Consider the following 22,451-nt stretch of genomic DNA (forward strand, 5'->3'; position numbering starts at 1 on the left):
TGGTTTTGGTTGGGTTATTTTAAATTTTTTTCATAGGATGTTAATCATCAAAAGTAGAAAATAAAAATCTACATTTCATTAGAATAAGATGTTACCATGGTTACCATCTCCCATGATACTCTTTCCCGCCCCCTCCCCAAAACAGGGCCCTGCCCTGTTTAAAAAATAAATAACAACAACGGAAAAAAAAAAAAAACTTCGTAAGTGCCAAAGGCTGATGCATGGAATAATTACCATTTTCTTTTTCATAAAAGTTATATACAAAATGGACCCCAACCAGTGAGGCCTCCTCCTCTCTCATTCCATATCTGTCACCATTTGAACTTGGTTCACTTGTTATGTTTCATCCGGCATCTGCAGGCTGCATCCTTAGGCTCTGTTAAGGAGAGTGGTCCTGCAGATGGACAGAAGGGGCTATATCAGGCTCCCACATCTCTGTGAGAAGAAAGCCCAAGTCCAGCCCAGTCTTCAGCATCCTACCAAACTGTCCAATGGGAAGGCTGGTTCTGATCTTGCCACACCCACCCTCCCCTCCCTAGGCCCAGATGTACCTGGCATGTCCTACCTGAGCGCCTTCCAGCTGTCCTTCTCCATGTGGTTCTCAGGCCCTTCGCTTTCAAAGGAGGCGATGAAGAGAGCTGAGGAATGGAGAACCCCTGAGAGCCATCATCCCCACAGGTGGGTTATAACAAGCTACCCCCTCCAGGGTCACAGTGAGGCCCAGGAAAAGAGGACTAGGAACTCTAACCAAGCCCTGACTATCTCCTAGGACCACCTTAAGAGGTCAATGGGCCTGGGTGGGTATGAGAATAATTGCTGTGGAACCAGGGTGATGGGTGTGCTGTGCACCCAGGGAGGTGGGTGTGCTATCAAAGACATAACCCTTACCTTCCTCGCTGTAGATGGGTGCCGTGAGCAGGTAACTCTGAATCTTCTTGTCCTTCTCGAAGGGACACTCTACCTGTGTCCATGTCATAAACTCATGGATCTGTCTGGAAATTTCCCAAAATTTCTGAAAGACAAAAACAACAGGATGTTCTATATGTCCCCTGAATGAACTTAAAGCCAACTATCAGAGCCAGAGATATGGCTCCCATGTCTGTCTACTGCTTTTGTTATAGTCCCAGCAGGAGGAAGATGACAGTACCAGCCTGGCTGACATCATGGCAGCTTGTACAACATCAGAGACGGCCAAAATCCCTGAGACCACTCTGCCTTACCCTTTGCACAGGCAATCATGCTACAACAGGGCCAGTGTCTCTCCTGCATGGGGACCCAGAAGGCTCCAACTCAAGGTATCCCCTAGCCACACCCAGCACCAGCAGGACAAGCTACTGTCTTCCTTACCATGGCATCGGTATGAATGCACAGGACCCAAATACCCTACTTAACATACCTTAGACTTCCCCAGGTGCCTCTGTTCTGCTCCCTCCCTTGGCCAGGTACCCTCAGCCCACCAGGCTGGTTCCTCACTTTCTGCGGAACGTTGCTCAAGTTCCTTCTTACCTAAATCCCTCTTCACTCCCAAGTCCCTAGGGATGGCTGCTCCCATGCTCCTTAGTGGAGTCAGCGTTGGTACCAGGATCCTGGATAAATACAGGCCCTGTGGCAAGAAGCTCCATGATCTGCTGTCCTCCCCCAAGAAAGACGGGAGCTGCACCTCACACCTTAAGGCTGAAGAGCAGCCCTGACCCATCTGGCACATCCAGCCCTGAAGGACCTTCTAGACCTCGGGGCAAGGCCTGGACACCAGCCCCTGCTACAAAGCCACTGTCTGGCAGCTGTAGGAGCACAGGAAGGCTCTGCCTGCCCCACCCATGCCGGGACCTCGAGGGGCCAGGCTCACTTTGAAGTTAATATGCCCATCGGGCAGGTGGTTGGTGTGGATTTTGTGCAGAAAGTAGATGTCCTTCACAAAGAGGTTGAACACGGGGATGACAATCTTCTCCCGACTGCTGTTGGCTGTCTGGGACCTCTGTGTCGCCCCCTGCAGGGCTGTGCGGTAGTTGCAGAAGTTGCTGGAGGGGTCCATGTGATGCTGCAGGAACAGGGGAGACAGGGTGAGTCCCCCAAACCTGTGCAGGGGGCCCCTCTGTCCAGTATGAGGTGACAAGTGGAGAAGGCGTGCTCCCGGGGGCCCAGAAGCAGCCCTCAGCCCCCCAGGCCTGCGTGCCCAGCTGGTTCCAGGTCCCTGCCATTAGAGCAATGCTTTTCAACCTGTGGGCCACAGCCACTTTAGGGAGTCGCATGAGCCTTTCACAGGGGTTGCCTAAGACCACCAGAAAACACAGACATGACAGTTGACATGACAGTTCATAACAGTAGCAAAACTACAGTTAATGAAGGAGCAACTGAAATGATCTCATGGCTGGGGGTCACCGCAGCATGAGGAACTGTACTAAAGGTCACAGTGAGCATTAGGAAGGTTCAGACCCACACCTTTAAAGCCTTGGCTGCACTACACAAACGGCCACCACTCCGCCCCACAAGGCACAAGGATCAGGCTTTCTAAACACCAAGTAGTCTGTGACCAAATCCACCTATGGAGAGCTTCAGATGGCTTGCCTGCCAGCCTCTGGGGACCCAGATGGCCCAGGGTCAGGAGAGGCTGACTACTCAGTGGCCAGTGTCATTTGGTTCAAACTCTATCACCCTTCGGGGCTCACTTTAGGTTTTGACTCCATCCAAAGCAATGAGGCCAAGGAGAGTTCAAGTGCCCACCACCACCAAGGCCAGTCCCAGGAAAGATGCCACCCCCTGCTGCTGAGGACCCTCTGGACAACAGGAGATGAGAGCAGGGGCAGATGCCAGTACCTCCAAGACATCAAACTTGGCTGTCTTGACTTTGGACCAGGTTTTCTTCAGCCGTGCCACTGGACTGAGGTTCATGCCAGCTGGAGGGACATCGAGCAGAAGTCAGGGCATGGAGAAGCAGGTGGCACAAGCAAGCCCACCTGTACCTGGACACTCACATATGATGGCCATCATGGAGTTGAAGTTGCCGATGTTGAAGCATTCTCGGGCCACATCAATGAAGAACTCCAGCATGCGGGTCCGGTGTTTCTTCTTTACCACCTGGAAACAGTGAGTCTGCCTCGGCATGGAGCCACCAAGGGACCCCTGGGCAAAGATGCAGGGACTGCATCAGACTTAGCTGCCACAGACTTAAGGCTGCATCTCCAGAGGCTAGATCTATGTCTTGGCACTGCTTCGTCCTCATCCACAAAAGGAATGAAGTCACCTGCCTCAAAGGCTGAGGAAGATAAAACCCACTATAATTGGCTTAGTAGTTCTGGCTGGGTACAGGCAGAACACTCCAGGGATTGGGTCATTTTTGTTGTGTAAAAGAATCATTGCTGTATGTGTGTTTCTGCTGGCAGGGGCAGCCTGAGGTCCTGGCAGTGAACACCATGTGCATTTACTCGAGACTTCGAGGGCAGGAGTCAGTCAGCCTTGCAGAGACGGTGGGAGGGGCCACCTTACCCAGATCAGCTATGGTATGGTAGAAACTTACCCGGCACACCTCTGTAGCCACCAGCATGCTCAAGCAGTTGAACCAGTTGTCATAGGCCTCTAGACTGTAGGTCTTAGTCATGTCTCCTCGGCACTAGAGGGACAAAGCATGTCACAGGGAGCCCTGGGGACATTACTTGGACAAGTCAGTCACTCTGGCTGACGTCTCAAGGCCAAGACATGGCCTGGACCATGCCTGCCTGCTCCTTAGCTGTTCTGACAGGCTAACCCATCAGTCCACTGACACACGGCTCTGTAGTCATCACTAACCCCTGTGATAAATCCCTGGAAGGCCACAGCCACACCTACTGGGTGGCATGATTCAGTAGCCAAAGTGCATACCACATACTAAGTAAGAGCTGCACCCAACTCTGTGTGTGTGTGTGTGTGTGTATATGGCGGGGATGCAAGTGCCAGGCTCAGCTAGGCCAACTACCAGCCATGGTTGCCAGTGTGTGCCCACTCACCCTGTGATTGTCCAAGGAGTCCATGTGGCTGATGATCTGCATCAGGTCCTCAGGACGGATGCTGCTGACCCTCTCCTTCAGCGGGAGACAAGGAGAGGGGACAGAGCTTCAAGGGAGTTGAAAGAGACCGCGGGAGCAGAAAGAGCCTGCCCTGGGCAGAAACTATCTCCTTGCAGGCCTCTCCTCTCCACCACAGGCCAGTGTTACTGTCCCCCTCCCTCTCATACAAGGATGCCACACTTTTACAGGCATAGAAATACCCATTGCTCTAGTGGATATACAGCTAGACTATGGCAGTAGTATCACAGCCCAGACGGACCAGCAGGGAGGTATCCCTGCAACACCCAGTGGCTAAGCAATGCAAGTGCGGCCCAACCCCACCCTATACATGCAACAGAGCATGCAGGAGCACTGACCAGTTCGACGTGCGTCAGCTGCTGGGCCAGCACCAAGGGGTCACTGCACACACCCAGGATGTCTTTCTGGGCGGCTGGTGGCTTGGCCTTAAGGATAGGCCCTTTGTCCACAACTGGTGACCGGAGCTTCTCTCGAAGCTCCTGGAGCTGGCTTCGGGCAGCCAGGGACAGCAGCAAGCTTTGTATCATTTGGGCAATGGCTTTCTTCACTGTGCCGTTCTCCTGTGGGGGTGAGGGCTTCATCAAGGTGCTGGAGGGCTCTGGCAGCATGGCCATTGCTGTCGCCGCCACCACCACCACCACAGAGAGCCCCATCTCACTTCAAGGGTTATGTCTGACCTTCAGCTCCCATCCTCCTATCCAAGCCTACCTTAGGCCCCTTGATGGCACTGTGGGCTACAGAGAGACTCCCAGGGACTAAGAAGTGGGCTGTCCTTCTAGGGCAGGGGCAGAAGGTAGGGCTAGGGCTTGGTTTGTGAGTCTGAAAGCAACTTTCCCAGAGGTTGCTAGCACAGCTATTGCTCCCTGCCTCCATAGCTGGAGGAACCCAGAAGGCACCAGAAAGGGTGTTGTCCCTATGTGGGGTGTCCTATGCTCAATGGTTTCTCGGGGTTCTCCATCTTGGGAAGATGCCGTACAACTCCTCAGCTCTGTCTCTACCAAGGCCAAGACACATTGGAGAGCCAGGAAGAGCAGACCGGTTCCTATAACTGCCCATAAATTCCCACCTAGGCATGAGGGTGCTGAAGGCCAGGATGGAGTTAGGCAACTGTGGGATAATCCAGGTCCATCTAGCCCACTGCTGGCCCTCTAAGCTATTGTCTATGGGCGCTAGCCTCTCGGCGGTCCCAGGAATATGAGGATATTCCTGTACAAACTGCCCCACCACCACCAAAAATACCCAAGAAGCCTGACAAAGGACCAAGGGAGGCCCTCACCTCATCACACTGAGTGACACGGTGTGCAATGGCCTTCAGCTCAGCCATGGCCTTTTCATCCTGGAAGTCGTAAGGGAAGGCCTCTGTCCACTCCTTCAGCAGCTGTACAATCTTGGTAGAGAAGGACTTCAGCTTGGCCTGAGGCAGTGGGGGATACGTAAGACTCCCAAGTCAGAGGGAACCATAGGTGGCAATGGGACAAGTTACATTTTGCCTTAGGGCCGTGCCCCTCCCTAAGGCCTGTGCTGAGCGCAAAGCCCCTGTGAGCATCCAAGGTTTTGCCAGAGCTACACTACAATATGTTACTCTCATTTCTTCTCTGAAATGGGCCTTCACTTAACTTCACCTTAGAAAACAAAACAAAATGCACCACTACCATGACAGAAAATTAGTTCTACTTGCTATAGTTCAACATGACCCATAAAAAAGCACACAACTAAGAATCACATTAGATGCAAAACTGCTCTGCCCTCTTTCCCAAAGAACTGGGAGGAGGTTCAGCCCTGAGGAATCGGGGGGGGGGGTACATCCAGCGCCGGGCGGGGATGGTACAGGTATGCTGGATGAGGCTGTTTATTCTATTCAAAATGCATGTGTAACCTCTGCCCCAGAGAGGAGATTGAGAGCGCCCACAGAGGCCAAAGCCCCCCAGCACTGTCATGGCTACTCCAGGCCTTTTGACTTATCACTGCCCAAAACAGGCCATAGTATTGGCTTCAAGAACCCTATTGCTATTTGGCCTCACTCTCGTCAGGCCCAGCCTGCAGACCCATGAGGCTTTACCCAGCTCAGCCTGGACTGGTATTGTCATGGACACTGGTCTAGCAGATACTCTCAGCTGCACTTACCAGGCCAGCAACTCTGACAAGACTGATGGGGTATACAGGGTATTCACGGGTTCCCTCCACAATCCCCCAGTAGGAGAGGGCTGGGCCACAGAGCATGGATCAGGCTGCTCCCTGGTGCAGAACTGCCAGCTCCTGCACAATTACACCACCCTTTCTGCTAGACCAGACCCTAAATGGGCCCAGGCACCAGGGCGTCAGAATGATGGTGGCTTCCTGACCAATGTCTCAATCCAGAAGGGCCAAATTGTCCTATTGTGACTACTGAATATTCCCATGTGAGCAGTTGCTATCCTGAGGGCACAGCCACCTGATGCCCACAGAGATGACAGTGACTAAGACCCCTCTGATGTTTTTGCTGTGACCTCATTTTATGGAACTGGACACTGACCGGGAGGCCAGCTGTCTATGGGGCCTACCCCGGCAGCTTAGAAAGGTGCTTAGCTCTAGGTCACACCTCTGAACCTGAGGGGCCACTACTCCTCAGGGCTGCAGCAGGACCAAGCTGCTCTGCCCACACGGGGCCTCCAGGCTGAGCCATACCATGCCCTGCCCACTTTCTCTATTCGCTGCCTCTCCCCAAGCCAGGAGACAAAGGGCCATCGTCCCTTCAGGGGCTTACCTTCTCAGGCCCAGCCTCTAGCTGTTGCCTCTGCTCCAGGCAGATCTGCCCTACTCGAGCCAGGAGGTCATGAGGGGGCATGAAGACTCGAGAACTCAGGAGAAATGTGAAGATGTATGTCCTCTGAAGGAAGGAGGGGTAAATGACAATCAGACGGCTGCCATGGGTATGCTGGTTGCATTTCTCCCAGGCCATCACTCTGTGCCTTTGCTCACATGGTGTTCTTTATCTTGTACAACCTTGCTTCTTCCCACTGCTATGTGTGCACACCTAGGAGACTCTGCTCTTCAGGGTTCTCCACTAACCCTCTGTCGCACCCCATGATGGGGGTCCTCCGGGTTCATGATGTCTGGTCCAAGCCAGACTGAAAGCTCTGGGTGACACAGCCCGTGGCCAGTGGTTCTCATAGCTTATGTCCCATGGGTCAGTTACTACAGGATCTTCATAGGCTCCTTCCTGCTTATGGGCAGGTGGGTCGGGATCCTCTGTGGGACTCTACCCCACTTGGACCTTGGTCCATCCCCATTTGGCTGCTGTAGGCCGGACTGCCTAGTTCCTTAAGCCCCAACTCCAAGCCCATAAGGTGGGAATTGACCTGCTGTAGCCTGAGGTCAGCAGCCTGAAGTAGAAATGTTCACACCATGGGAGCATGCCAGGCGACTAGAGGTAGCTCTCACTGGGACACTGCGTGTTCCTCTGACGCTGTAAACCTCTTGTGACCTGTCCCAGGCTGCACAGTATGATTGCCCAGGCATCCCAAGCAACAGTTGAGACTCTCAGGGTCCAGCTTACACACACATGACTCAGACATGTAAGGAAAGCATATTATGGTCCCACCAGGGGCTCCTAGCCATCTCCAAGGAGTGGGGATCTTCTGGTGTGTTTACATGGTATGTATGTGCTCAGCATGTACCTGGGGACTGAAGATTGGGGACTCTGAAGAGGAGCTAATGCACCGTGGGACTCCCCTGTCTACTTCCTGACCTGCTACCCCCTTCCTGGGAACCTGTAGGGTGGGCATCCCAGGGCCCACTATCCTGAGACTGGGGTGACAGCACATATGGGGATTGTTCCCTGGCTTGGCATAAGATCATGGCTCCAGAGCATAGACAGGGACTGTGTCCCTGCCCTGGGTTTCTTTAGGACCTAGGATTCTTCCTCCCAGCTCTGTCCCACTCTCTCAGCAGCCATTTCTGTACCGCCATCGTCAGCCCTAACTAGTCTCTGGCAGGGCTTACAAGACAGACGGCAGGAAGGACAGGGAAGGTGGTTTGTCTTCACAGAGCCCAGGGGGGAGGGGGATGGCCTTGGCCTTGCAGGTGGGGAAGTCAAGCACTGCCCTTCAGGGGCGGCTGGAGAGATGGCTCAGCAGCTAAGAGCACCTCTTCCAGAGGACCCAAGTTCAATTCCTAATACCCACCTGGCAGCTTATAACTGTCTCTAACTCCAGTACCAGGAGTTACAGACACACACGCAGGCAAAATATCCATATATGTCTATTTTTCTAAAAGATAGCTAGGCATAGTAGCACACATCTTTAATCCCGGCACTCGGGAGGCAGAAGCAGATAGATCTCTGTGGGTTTGAGGCCAGTCTGGTCTACAGAGTGAGTTCCAGGACAGCCAGACCCACATAATGAGACTCTGTCTCAAAAGACCAAAAACAAAGAGTAAGGGAACAGCCATTCCACCTACCCTGTATCTGACCACCAGGAACCCAATTGTCTGCCCTGGGACAGATGGACAGAGGCTGCTCAGCTGGGACTAGCCTGCAGAGCCCCTCTTGCTAAGAGATGTCACCCATCAGAGGTGGAGGGAAAGAAACATGAGATACTGTCTTCTCTGTTCCCAGAATGCCTGATGTGTCACCTCAAAATGGTGAGGAAGAAGGCTTTGAACTACTGATGAGCAGGGAAAGGGCTTTGGCATTCACATGCCTCGGGGAAGGGTGGGGGGTCTTCCTTTGGAACTCATGCTTCAGCTCAGGGATGGGCTCTAGGAAGTAGTCTGGGCTAACAGGTCACATGACCCCCCTGCTGACCTTACCCTTCAAACTCTCTTCCTCTGGGGTAGGCCCTTTGTATGTCTCCGTCTGCTGTGTGTCCTCCCTTATTTTCCCCTGCAGCAGGGAAGTCACTGTGGCTTCCTCCAGACATCACTTCCATTGCAGAGTAGAAGGTGACGAAGGCCCAGGAGGCAGGGTTGGTCCTGCTGTCTGTCCATCCCCTGCTGTTCTCTCTAACTCTCCAGCCCCATCTGGGCCTCCCTCTCCTCCCAGAAGCAGCCTTCCTTGGAGCCCGGGGTATCCCCTCCCTGTTACTTGTCACTCGGCTCCCCCAGATCCACGCTACTCACATCAGGATAATAGTCCACCGTTGGGACCAGGTGCTCCATCAGGGCCTCCAAGGATCCAGAAATGAGGCGTCCTTCTTGGAAAATGAGGTCCCTGGAGCCACTGCTGGCCCCACCTCCTCTTTCCCCCATGCCGGGCTGCACCTGTCTGTTACAGTTGGGCCCAAGGATGCTGGAGAAGACCACAGATGTCTGGGGCATAGCTTCCTGGGAAAGAAGAACAAGGACGAGAGCTCTGTCTTAGGTTGATGGCAAGGCTGACTAGAAGCCCAAGGAGAGGTTGCTGGGCAGCTTGGTGGTCCCCCAGGCAGCGCAGCCCTGATGAGAATTTCTTGAACACCCACTCCGTGCACACCAGATCTCACTCCAGGGACCCTGACTCAGTGTAGATTCCCAGTGTCCTAACCATGGGCCTCCTGAGATTATATCCAGGAGAATAAACGCTAGAGCAAGTACAGGGAGGGGGCCTGCGGTCAAAACAGCCTGAGTGACGAAGTGTGAATGATGGATGTGGCTTGACTGTTGGTCATTAGCTATGCAACTCCTGAGGATAACCAAGGAGGATCCTCAGGGCGGCAGATGCCAACTCCTGAGGTTGACGCATGTGGAGATTAATGGATTAGTAGGGACAGTGGTCTGAGGACTGGACTAATTCCTGTGTGCTGCTGCGCAGCTGCCAGAGCTGAGAATTTCCTCTAGAGGGGAGCTAAGGGATATGGTAAGAGAGGCCCTTGGAAGCTGACGGCCTGGTTCTGCTGGAACACTGGGAGGGCTTATCTGGCCAAGTAGCAGCAGAGAGGAGGGGCGTGGAACTGACCATAGATACTGTAAAGAAAGAACTGCCGAGCCTGAGCCTCTTACCAACACAACACAGAGCAACAGATAGGGTCTGGGGCAACATCTGTAACTTGCTTTTTGGACATGTAACATCAGATGCTGATGCAGGCAGGGCAGCATCCTGGTGAGATTGCTGTGTCCCAGGACTGCTTACTGTGGATGGCCTGCCTTATGAGATCCCTACCTTATGTGCAGCTAAGTCCCTGCTGAGGCAGTGGCAGATCAAAAGCCTCCCTCCTGAACTTCAGTCTCCCAGCTGCCCAGAGTAGCCAGCTGTGCTGGTTTGAATGAAAATGGCCCCCATAGGCTCACATGTTTGAATACTTGAACCCCATTTGGTAGAACTGTTTGGTGAGGATTAGGAGGCATGGCCTTGTTAGAGGAGGTATGTCACTGGGATTGAGCTTTGAGATTTCAAAAGCCCACACCATTCCCAGTTAGCTTCCTTTGCCTTGTGCTTGAGTCTCGACCTGTGGGCTCTCTCGGCTACTGCCCCAGCACACATCTGCCTGCCTGCCTGCCTGCTGCCATGCTTCCCCACCATGGTGGTCACGGACTCATGCTCTGAAACTGTAAGCCCCAAATAAACTCTTTCTTCTACAAGTTGCCTTGTTTCATGGTGTCTTGTCATAGCAATAGACGAGTATTAGACACAACCAGCCAACTAGAGATCAGGACCAGCCAACTAGAGATCAGGACAAGTGCAGTATTTGCCTGGGAGGTGCTTGTGAAACCTGATCCTGAGGGCATATCCTCCCCATGTCCGCTAGATGGCGCTAGCCACAGTGCTAGCCTCTTCTCTCATCCCTGGGGAGCAGGTGGACGGATGCAGGGCACTGGCAGCTGTGAGCAGATTGAGGAATCAGACCATCCAACCACAACTGAAACCATGGGTAGAACCTGCAGAGTTTGGGGGTGTGGCTCCACTCCAACACAGCAGCCACCTCACAGGCCTGAAGCCCTCCCTTGATCAGAGGAACCTCATGCTGAGAGGAAACCTATTCAGAAAGCTTATTTTCCCTGACTCTGTGACCCTTGCACAGTCCAAACACAGGGCTCCGTGCCAGCAGTGCAAATGCGCCACACCACAGAACCACACTTGCCTCAGTTTCTCCATTATGCAAAACATAACCATGACTACTTGACTTCCATTAAACCATTGGCTTTACAGACAGCTACCTCCCCCACCACACACACACTCACATACACATACAACACTGTACAGCAATGACCTCTCCCAAGAGGCAGTAAGAAGCAGGCAGTGACCCAAGCTTACCTGACAAAGAAACCTAAGGTTTCCTTGGAATTCTTGAAGAAAAATAAATCTTTTGCCACACACAAGTGTGGGAACTCAAGCAAAGCCCCAGGACAAGGGTGAGGAGCTGATACCAGAATACACCCCTTAAAGTTCAGTAGTCAGACACCCCATGGCTGGGGTACCTCACACATGTTAAGAACACATTATTCTCAGGCCCAGCCTGGCTCTGCTGCATCAGAAACACAGGGGCAAGCTCGATGTTGTGTCCCAGTAAGTTTGCCAGGGATCCCTGGATCAAGTCTGTGGACCCCTGACTTGAGAAAAGCCTTCGTGTTTCAGATCACAAAATGGAGGCCAACTGAGGTAACATGCAAGTAAAGAAATCCAAAGATCTCCAAGTGCAGCCTGAGGGCTCCTTCTCCAGGAAGTCTTCCTACCTTCTTCCCCATGAGGCCAGGATAGGCTGGATGTTGGCTTTTGTGTCCTTCCATGGGCCCAGCATGGTACTCAGAGACCATCTATACAATCAATACTGGTGGGCTCTTGTCACCTGCAGTGACCCAGCAGGCCTCAGGGTCTCACAGAGGTCTGGGTGGACCTCAAGTTCACATAGTTCTGAATGATCAAAAGGTGCCTGGCAGGTGGTAGCTGTGGCCAATAGCACCTCCATAGCCCATACCCCTGGAGTTTTAGCTCTACTGAGGCAGCAGGGGCTCCGGGCAGGAGGTGTTATTGAGGGAAGGGATAAGGGGGGCATAAGCTCTACCTTCCCATTAACCCACATGGCCCCTGTGGAGTGTCTGTGGCAAGGCTGCTATATTCAGCCTTCTGGGAGAACCAGAGCCAGGGGCATGGCTGCCTGGGTCTCCATATACTGTGATTCCTCTGTTACAGTGAGATTTGCTGCCTTTAAAGACAGAAGTCTGAGAAACTGGTAGGAGTACCTGGGGCATCCACGGTTCCCAAAAGGCTGAGACATCCCGGGAGCCCTGGGAATCTGGAGTCCGCAGGAATCACTTGGAGGGAACACATCGCAAAAGCTAATACTCAGCTTTATAAATGACAGTGAATGGTGGCACCAAATCATCTCATTTGTTCTGTACTGTCATACCTCTCTTCCATAAATGCTCACACAGAGGTCAAGTCACAGCCACAGGTCCCACAGACAAGTGAAGGAGGCCAGGATGCAGAGACAGCTAGCAGTAAATGGAGGAGACAGCCTGAGTTGGGATCCTCAGCCTTTGGGAGCCTCTGCCCAGAGGAAGTGTGCTTCTGAGGTCTGCTAGGAAGCCAAAGAGCCCCTGACAGGATGCCTGCACTAAGCCCCCATCACCTGCATACCAACACCACAGTGAGCCCACCCTGCATGGATTCTCTATAACACCAAACACCCCACCCCACCCCCACACAGCAGCAAGAGCACCTGGTCTTGTTAAAATGCAAGATCTTGTTCTAGACCTGGCCTGTGGGTTGAATCTGACTCTGATCAAGACACAAGGGTGACCTTGGGCGGATAAACAGAAGGACAGGGACTCTACCCCCTGCACATTCCAGCCTCCAGTGCCTTAGGCCAGCTAAATGAGATTCCCCTCACTGTGGCTGTAACTAGCACAGTGCTGGGGCTTTTCAAAGCCATCTTGCTCAGCTTTCACACCATCTGGGGGCAAACTTGGCACAGGCATTTCCTGGGGGTTTCTAGGTACAAATGAATATCTGTAAATTCCTAGCTGCACCGAGACCCCTGTGGCCCAAGAAGCCCAAAGGCCAGCCAGAGGGAGTCTAAGATAGCCCCAGACTGGGCCGACTTCTGAGGCTCATCTTTTCCTCTGCCCCTAGTCTAAAAGAAGTCAGCCTGGGCCACACTGCAGTCCCCATATGCATGGGGACTAGGCTATACCAAGCTGGCTTTACCATTCCTCACCCCTTCTCCTCCATTCAAGCAAGAAAACAAGCACCTTCTAATTACAGACCTAATCAACTCAGTAAAGCAAGCGCCTCACAGCCAGACAGAGCAAGTGACTCACTGTCTCCTTGCAGACAGCCCTTGAAAGCTTCTCAATTCCCACGTCAGGACAGGTGGTGTGAGGGCAGGTCCTGGGATCCAGGCTGCAAGACTACTGGAAGGATCTCTCCTGCCCAGAGGGGAGAGAAACTGTTTCCATGCCTGGGTTTACCCGGCTCTGTGGAGCCACCGCTGAGAAGTTCTCCTGGCCTGACAGGAATTGAAGTAGGGGGAACAGACCATAACCCCTGCTTTCAGAGCCACAGAGACCTTCAGACTGGGGGTGGGCATGGAGGGCTGCCTGGCAGAGGTGAGCCTGAGAAACCCTTTGCTAGCCATTGAAATGGATGAGTTTCAGGCTGGCCAACTAGCCAGAAGTGAGACAGCCAAAGGGACTATATGTCTAGGAACTCCCCTGCCACTATACCTCACTAGGGCCTTACCCTTCCCTCAAGGCTCAGCCACGGTGCCCACTCAGAATTCTTCTGTTTCTGATCATGAAGTGGCTCATGGGTCCTGCTGCCAGACCCACACTTGCTGCCCCTCCCAGGACCAGCACAGATGGCACACTGTTCCCTACCTATGACCATCGGGCCCCATTTCCCTAAGTCCTCTCTCGTGACTGCAAGTCCTAGGCCCAAGGTATGGGAGACAGCTTGGGATGTGGGTTCAAGAATAAGCCCTGTCTCCATATTTGCAATAAAGTGTCTAGGCTTCTCTGAGCCCGTTCCCTCAGCAGTAACTAGGTGGGTTTCTCATCCCTCCTCCCTAGAAGGCTGTGTAAGGACTAAGTAAGATGACAACTAATATGTATGCGTTCCTGGAGCAGTACCAGATATGGCCATGTGACCTGCGGAGTAGTTCGGTGGTTGTTCCTGAGTCTGACCATGGCCTCTGACCAAAGGCTGCAGAGCCATCAGCACACACCAAAGCTCTTACTGTGGTGTGACACAAGCAGGCCCATTCTGGAGACATACATCTGGGCTGCAACAGGTGATACCTCACAACTTTCACACCAGTGTGTATATTTTGATCTGCGGGGGGGACACAGAGACCAGTAAGAAAATCCCACCCCACCCCCACTCTAGCTAGTCAAACACTTCACAGAGCTCTGCCAAAGACACTGTGTGGTGTGTGAACACATTCCCCCATCTCTGCATTCTGTGCTATTCCCCTGGGACCACCCCCTACCCCCCATGAAGGGTTCACACATAGGCTTCCACTTCAGCTTTGACCTCTGGGGAATCTGGGCCCAGAGGAGAGTAGTCATTATTTCACTTCTGTGCCCCTCCAACATCCAGAACATGCTTGTGTTGTCAGCTCTAAAGTGCCAGGAGGGAGGGGTGAGGAGTCCCACACCTAGCCAACAGCCAGCTTCTCTCCAGCTGCTGATAGGAGCCATTGGTCCATCTTTGTGCTTACAACAAAGCTGGACCACTCCTGCAGGCTGCAACATGGACACCTGACTGTAGGAAACACAGTAGGGGGATGCCTGGAGGACCGCTTCAAGCTCAGAACAAGCATGTGGAGATGTGAGCCAGATGGGCTGCGGGACAGAAAATGATAATGGCCCCGGATGTGGAGATACCTCCAGCAGGTGTGCTGGAGTTCGGTCCCAGCACAGCACCCCAGCAGCAGCAGGCAGCCAGACTGAGAGAATTTTGGGATCAGACAGAGTTGAGGGAATAAGATATTCAGCAAGTTGCCTGTGGTTGCAAGATACCCTGGGAAAGGACAAGAGCAAGATTTGGCAGATGACCATGAAGTAGGCCCCCTCTGCCAGTCCCTGCAGAGTTTAGTGTCACTTTATGCACGGGGAGCATAGAAAGTGCTAGCTCTAGCCACTGGAGTCCTGGCTACCTTTCCTGTTGGCTGATGAAATGCCTGAGAAAGGGCTTTTTTGGCTCACAGTTGGAGCATGCAATCCATCATGGCAGAGAAGGCATGGCAGCAAGAGCTTGAAGCAACAGGTCGCATTACATCCACAGCAGAGAGGCAGTGCTTGGAGAATACTGCCCTCCACTTACAAACTCCAGATTGTAAGTGGAGGGACTCCCCCACCTGGGAGTCCTGGAACTGGGAAGAGTTGCTGCTATGGAGAGAGGATCCAGACCAGCAGCGCTGCCTGATGGCCCTCTACAGGCCATGTGGCATCTTCACATCCACTCCTATACTTGTCCAGGCCTGGGCCATTGTTCTGTCCTTTCCTGCTTCCCGTACTGAGGGTGCCCAGGAAGGATAAGAGCTAGGTGGAGTGGGGAAGCTGGGGTATATCAGCGGGCTCATTAAAGACTCAGCCCCTTGTTGCCAACAATCAGCCTAGTTGGACCCAAGTGTGGGATAGATGCTGACTACAGAGCAGGGTCAAGTCACTGTACTACACACGAGCAGGCTGCACGCCTCACTCTGGTCCTGGAGCTGCACCCACCCCTATGGCTGTACCCACGCTTTGGGCATATTCTCAGGAAACACACTCTCATCGTTTTCCTGTCAACCTCTAAACTGGATGCCTCAGAGGGACTAGATAGCAAGGCAGGAGCGGGGAGAGCAGAGCAACGCAGGGGAAGGGAGGGCAGAGCAAGTCTCCAAATGATCACCTGGGACAGAAGCCTTATCCTTCAGGAGCCCAAGGGGGACAGCACAGCATGTTCCTGTTAGCAGACTCAGAAAAGAAATTCACTACAGAAATATAAAGTGTATATGGTTGAGAGACATAAAAAGATAGTTTTGGGTTGGCAACGTAAGTTAAGACAGAAACCAAATTAGGTACAACCTTTTGGACTCACCAAGAGTGGATGATAGATAATTGAATATTTCCTCTGAATTTGTCAGTTGCTAAGAGACTAGACATTGTTAATGTATTTATTACCTGTATATATTGTATATAGTTATTGTACTTATTGTATATAGTTTTTCTTACATTAGTTATAACCTTTTTATGTTAGACAGAAAAGGAGGAATGTGGTGATATTTTGCTTGTGCTCTAACAAATAAAGCTTGACTGAAGATCAGAGAGCAGAGCTAGCCACTGGTTAACCATAGAGGTCTGGAGGTCTGTACAGACAGACAGGAAGTGATATGGCTGGGTGGAGAGAGGAAAATAAAGTGGGAAGAGACAGAAGCTCAGTCCCTTTCAGGCTGAGGAGTTCGGGAGGTAAGGTGTGGCTGAGGTTTGCTCTTTTGCCTCTCTGATCATTCAGCATTTACCCCTATATCTGACTCTGGGTTTTTATTATTAAGACCAATTAGAACTCATGCTGCATGTTCTAATGGACAGATCCCGGATCCTCAGACTTCTGGGGTCCAGCTGCCTACTTCTAGCACCAGCTCTCCTGGGCAGGCTCCTACCCAAAGAAGAGGCCAGGGTCAGCACACCTGACCCAAAGTGAGTACCATGTGTAACTCTCCATCCCAGGGACACTAAGGGGACAACTTGGCAGCACAGAGGGCCAACTGGCTATCAGGCTGGCCTTAGACACAGCCAACCCCTTCCCAGCAGAGAATAAGAGAACAGCCTTCAGGAGGGGACAGTCTCATGCACAGCTGGGAGGCAAAGAACTTCTGGGGCAGGACTGCCAAGCACAGAATTACATGGTCCTCCCCAGATTCTAGAGTCCATGGTTCTAGAAATTTCTAAGAAATGTGAAAGTAGCTTTCGGCTAACCTTGTTGAACTTTACATGTCTGTCATTAGAAATTAGAGGAAGCCATATATCCCCACTCAGGTAAGCATGGCTCTCCTGTAATACAGAATGCTTTCTCAGATGAGGACACCAGGTCCTGGTCCCCAGGACCTGCATTCAACTGCTCAGGCTGGCAGTGATGTGCAGGTAAGCCCAGGTCTGCCTCCCCAGCCAGCCCTCCAATATCCCCTCTAAGAGTTCCAGCAGGGACAAGACCTCCTCAGGAGCATCAAGGCCCAGATGGAGGCTGACCCTCTACCCAGATGGACGAGTGGGCAAATGTATATTCCTGCAGTATTCTACAATGGTTTTATTAGGGGCTCAGGGGCTCCCAGGGGGTTGTCCGTGGGCCCCAAGCAAAGAGACCAGGACTTCTGAAAAACTGGGACAAAATGGCCTTGAGGGTGCATTTTTGCATATAAGTACCAAGGGTTCTGTCAGAAGGTGCAGGGGGGAGCATCAGCCAGCTCCTTGCCTCTGCCAGTTTGGGGAGGGGGTCTGCTTTCTGAGCAGTGCCAGGCTTCTATTTTTTAACCTACTCAACAAAAACGGAGACTATTTTTAGCTCAGCAAGCTGCAGGACATCACAATTAGCAACTGAAAATTACACATCCTGCCTGTCTCTCCTCTGCCGGCTGGGCAGGAGTGCTCCAGGATGGAGCTGGGGCCCAGCCCTGTGCCCCTACCCTCAAGGGCACAAAGCCAAAAGGGCAGATTCAGAGGCTACAATCTGGTCTATGTTGGCTGCTTAGACTTAGGTAGAGGGCACATGAGCCCAGCTCTGCCAGCGACCCCACAAGATGGCTCCTAATCACTCTTCCCAGAAATCATTTGCACTGGGATGGGGCAATGAGTGAGGTACCAGAGCCCTTACTCCTTGCCCATTAATGAAATGCTTGTTTGGATGCTCACTGCATGCACAGCCAGCTTCCTGGTGCCAGTACAAACCTTTCTGTAAGCCTTTAGTGGGCCAGAGAATTTGCATCAGAGGCTTTGGGTCTCTGACACATCTCCCAGAAGGCTGCCATCAGGTTGTTGGCAGGGCCACCACTCTCTAGACTACAGAGATTCTAAATTATAACTAGGAATCTGAGCTGGGTACCGGGAAAGCACAGGGCTTGGTGTGTTGGGTGAGGCAAGGGGCGCACCTCCCCTACAGGCTCTGCCACTCAGCCTTGAAGCAACAGACAGGCAAAGAACCAAGCATCTCCCAGTTTAGAAACTACTGGGCACTCACTGGGAACAGTCATCCCCCAACAAGCACACACCCTTCCCCACCTTCTGCCTATCTTTAGGGTCAGTTCCTTCCTGCCAACAGGCGGTAAAAATGAACTTTACACCACCAGGCGGTGGTGGGGCACATCTTTAATCCCAGCACTTGGGAGGCAGAGGCAAGTGGATCTCAGATCTGAGTTCCAGCCAACCTGATTTACAGAGCAAGTTCTAGGATGGCCAGAGCTATACACAGAAACCCTGTCTAGAAAAACCAAAAACAACAACAAAAAGAGCCTCATATCTCCTCTCCAGCCAGAGATCCCCCAGGACAGTGCAGAGGCAGGGACCTCCCCATCATCTTACCTGGTCCTCTTTGTCATCTACTGCTCCCTGACTGGGTTCACAGACCAGAAGAATTAGAGAAAGGAGGCACTGATCTCCATCACTCCCAGCCCCTTACTGATAGCATTTTATTGATCCTAACTACTGGAGCCACACACAGCAGATGGACAAGGTCTACAAGGATAGCCTGGGCCTAAGCAACACACATTCTGCAAACACACCATTCTGCAGAGAAGCAGCACCTCCCCCCTGTGATGTGTGACAGTGAAGCACCTGGCTGCTTTGACAAGAGCAGGACACAGACATGGCTGAGAGCTGGTACTCACCTCTGGGCCCCTCTTAACACAGTGTGTGTAAGGCAGCCTGTTGACCGATGCTGCAGATGGAGAACACAGAGGTTGCCTTTGACTCCTGACAGGTGAATCCCTTGACCTGTCATACACTCAGGCCCAGGCATGGGGGCTCAGATTGGCTGTGACCTAGGGTGACCACTTGGCTCCTGTCCATATTAGGGGTATAGAAATAACATACCTCCTTCTCTGCTCATAGGCTCCTCAAGCCGTCACCATCTCACTTTGACATGCTGTGGTCTCTACAGCAAGGAAGTTCTTGGGAGAACAAGACTGTCCCTCAATACAGTGACTGGGCTGTGGGAGCTCCAAATCCAGTGGACATAAGACAGCTGGAGGGCAATGGGACAGACATTGGTCTCCATGTAAGCCAAGCTTCAAGAAGTTATATTCACAATGCCATAAAGAAAAGTCACCTTTGGGGCTGGTGAGATGGCTTAGCAGGTAAAGGCATTGTGCCAATCCCAAAGATCTGAGTTTGATCCCCAGGACCCACACAGTAGAAAGAGAGAACCGACTCTTGCTAGTGTTTGACCTCTGCACGCATGCCATGAAACATGTGCCTCACACATGCACACAAAAATTAATAAACGTCATTAAATGTTTTGAAAATGAAGGGTTATATTTGCCTTCATGTGCTCTTAGAACAGGCCAGGGCCTGGCATGGAGTAGCAGCCTGGTTTCTACAAGGAGGCGGCTGCCATGGGAACCAGAGTGCCAACCGCAGCACCTCCTCTGGTGCCTTCTCCACACAGGCAGGGCCTGAGCACAACACTGAAAATTAAAGCTTTGTTGCAGGCACATGGTTTGTTTATTCTTCTGAAATCCTTGCTATTACCATATTTACTATGAATTAACTAGAGGAATCTTGCCATCTCCACACTGCTAGCCATGGATTCTGCTACGTCAGAGATTCTGCCTCCCTTTTCACTCCCCCACTCGCTCTTTTTGTCCATCAGCTTCTTCTGGTGGCTGCTCAGGGGACAGAATGTCATTGTCCACCAATGACTACCCCATTATTAAGGTTCAAGAGGCGTGGGGTGGGAGCAGGTGGGATTTCAGAGAATCCCTGGCCTTTCCCAGCAGGCAGTGTAGCTGCAAGCTTGCCTCCCACTGACCCAGGGCTTGGGCAGTCGCAGCTCCTGGCTGTTAAGATACATGGGTATCTTAACAATTGGTTGTTCTCTCTCTAGGAGTTTTCCTAGGGGGCTAAGGAAGTCGGGGGAGAAGAAGATGGTCTAAGCCATTCTTATGGGGTCCTCTTTCTTAAACAGTGTCCCCTGAGGAACGCTGGAATAGGATGCCCTGCTGCTGACCAGAGCCTAGTGTGGTGGCCAGGACTCGTGTCTGGATCTAACAGGAGGATGCCTGTGTACACTACTGACAGCTTGGTCCAAGCCACAGCCCTGTACAGGGATCATGGCATAAGAAAGAGGCAACAAGCTGGCTGGGCCAGAGGTAAGAGTCCTGGGGAGGCTGGGTCCCAAGGATGGATAGGATGAAGACGAGGTGGGTAGGGCTGGTGGTTCTGGGAGTTGTCAGCCACCCTCGGTGGCTGCCTGTGAATGCTGAATATAGAAGATGAACAGGGGTCCTTTCAATTTTAAAGGACACATAATTAGACTGAGGAAATCTTTTCCTTTGTGTTTAAAAACAAATCATTCCACTCACTTGAGTTTTCATCTTGGCAGATGTCCAGAGACACATCCCTGAGACCCATACGGCTTGGGAACAAGGAGCGTTCTGTGTGTCAGTGAGTGGGAAGGGGGCTGGAGGGGCACCCACCTCTCTGCTGAGCCCTTGCCCAGTGGCTTCAGACTCTAAAACATGTCCAGAACAAATGTCCAAGAGTGCCCATGCTGTATGTACAGCAGCATTCCTGTGTGCCCAGGCCCTGGGGTTTGTCTGGGGCCAGGGGCACAGCCGCCTCTGTCCTCCCCTAGGGCAGCCCACATCACTGCATCCTGTTTTGCAGGAAAAAGCACAAATATCCAAAGGGCTGAAGCATCAACCCTGGACTTACAGCTCAGAGGTGATGCACAGGGTGTCTAAGACCCATGAGTGTGACCACCATCATCAGGGACCCCTCGCCTGGCCAACAGTAAGGGACTCTTGGAAAGGTTGGGGCAGCCTGAGGTGAAAGCAAGATAGAGTGGCCAGATCCTGGGAGACCAAACCAGGTTGGGCAGCTCTCACAGAAATTCTAAATAAAACATAATTATGGCAAAGGAAACCGAGGGAAGGATTTGCCAAAAGGTGAATAAATAGATTTAATTGAAGGGAGTAGAATGTTTCAAAGCCAAGAGCTAACTCTTTGGAATACAACTAAAAAGGTGAATCTTGCTATAATTCCAATACTTGGGGTGAGGGGAAGCTGAAGCAGGAGAGTCATGAGTTCCAGGTCAGCCTAGGCCACAGAGTGAGACTCAAGTCACAAAACAAAAAAGAAACTTTCCCAGGACCAGGGTGGAGGCCCTGGACAGGGAAAGAGATCTCCACCCTCTGCAAATTCTAATAAACAATAGGAAAGGAAGATGAAGGAAGTGAGAGAAGGGGTAAGAAGCTCCATTATGTAACTTTAAATGATCTGAAGGCCTTTGAACTGGAATCTTTCTAAAAAATACTAATAACCAAAAGAGACTAACCACGTTTAGAACTTGAATAGACCAATAGCCACGGTATACATTAGTAAGTTGACAGCCAACTGAACCTCAGGAAGAAACAAGACCAGGTTCTGGCTGGGAGTTTCTAAAATGAAGAGAGTTTTAGATATTTAAACTACTTGGAGCCAGATGTGGTGATGCAAGCTTTTAATCCCAGTACTCTGGAGGCAAAGGCAGGCAGATCTCTGTGGGTTCAAGGCCAGCCTGGCTTACATTGTAAGTCCAGAACAGTCAGGACTAAATAGAGAGACCTTTTCAAAAAAAAAAAGAAAGAAAGAGGAAAAGGAAGGAAGGAAGGAAGGAAGGAAGGAAGGAAGGAAGGAAGGAAGGAAGGAAGGAAGGCTAAATAAATAAACTACTTCAGCTATATAATCATACAGAAAAGTTTTCCTGTTCATCCTATGAAGCTAACATAGCCAAGATCACACCTCCAGATGTGACCAACATCTGTAGAATGGAAGTGTGAAGCACCCATAAGTGTAGATGGAAAATACACCAAGAAACAGCATAAATCGATAAATGAACTCAGTAGCATTTTAAAACACAGTAGCGCCTGACCTGGCAGGATTTATTCAGGAAGGTAAGCCAACATCTTAACACGTTCAGGAGCACAGACAGTTGATGGCTCTGCTAGCTGAACCATCCTGATGCAATGAAACTGCACGGTTCTCACTGAGTCCATCACCGGTGAGTGCAGGATTGGGTGATGACAAGCAGCTGTGTGCACTTCAGGGCCAATGGCGGACTTAGGGAAGCACTGTCCTCAGTACAGACAAGGCAGACCAAGGATGACCCACTGCCACAAGGAAATGTTGCTATGTGTCTTCTGAGAAACAAAATTTTAAAAATTAGAAGGCACGTTATAAATGGAGAAGTGGTTCTTTCTTATGAATAGATAACACTAATTTGCTTGTTTCAGGAAGCAAAGTAGAGAATTTATTTAAAATAAA

At 51.6% G+C, this 22,451-nt stretch overlaps 1 protein-coding gene across 1 annotated transcript; it reads right to left on the reverse strand.

Annotated features, from left to right (window-relative positions):
- Positions 1 to 369: 369 nt before the first annotated feature.
- Positions 370 to 9,371, reverse strand: Rasgef1a (RasGEF domain family member 1A). Its single transcript, XM_035449026.1, has 12 exons — positions 9,156 to 9,371; positions 6,802 to 6,924; positions 5,335 to 5,472; positions 4,397 to 4,654; positions 3,981 to 4,055; positions 3,515 to 3,607; positions 2,973 to 3,075; positions 2,815 to 2,894; positions 1,847 to 2,038; positions 889 to 1,012; positions 566 to 638; positions 370 to 394 (listed from the first exon to the last, which is right to left on the reverse strand). The coding sequence occupies exons 1-12, from the start codon at positions 9,351 to 9,353 to the stop codon at positions 370 to 372; spliced, it is 1,482 nt and encodes a 493-aa protein (XP_035304917.1). The 5' UTR covers positions 9,354 to 9,371.
- Positions 9,372 to 22,451: the final 13,080 nt, after the last annotated feature.

Source organism: Cricetulus griseus, chromosome 8 (genome assembly GCF_003668045.3).
Source record: "Cricetulus griseus strain 17A/GY chromosome 8, alternate assembly CriGri-PICRH-1.0, whole genome shotgun sequence".
NCBI classification, from domain to species: Eukaryota; Metazoa; Chordata; class Mammalia; order Rodentia; family Cricetidae; genus Cricetulus; species Cricetulus griseus.

What these genes read in the sequence shown, in the direction of transcription:
- Rasgef1a (XM_035449026.1), bottom strand. Translation starts at nt 9,353, where the DNA reads ATGCCCCAGACATCTGTGGTCTTCTCCAGCATCCTTGGGCCCAACTGT. An exon ending in TAGAGGCTGGGCCTGAGAAG is followed by an intron (nt 5,473 to 6,801) that starts GTAAGCCCCTGA and finishes CCACTGCCTCAG; the next exon opens with GCCAAGCTGAAGTCCTTCTC. An exon ending in TGGCTACAGAGGTGTGCCGG is followed by an intron (nt 3,076 to 3,514) that starts GTAAGTTTCTAC and finishes CACTGTTTCCAG; the next exon opens with GTGGTAAAGAAGAAACACCG.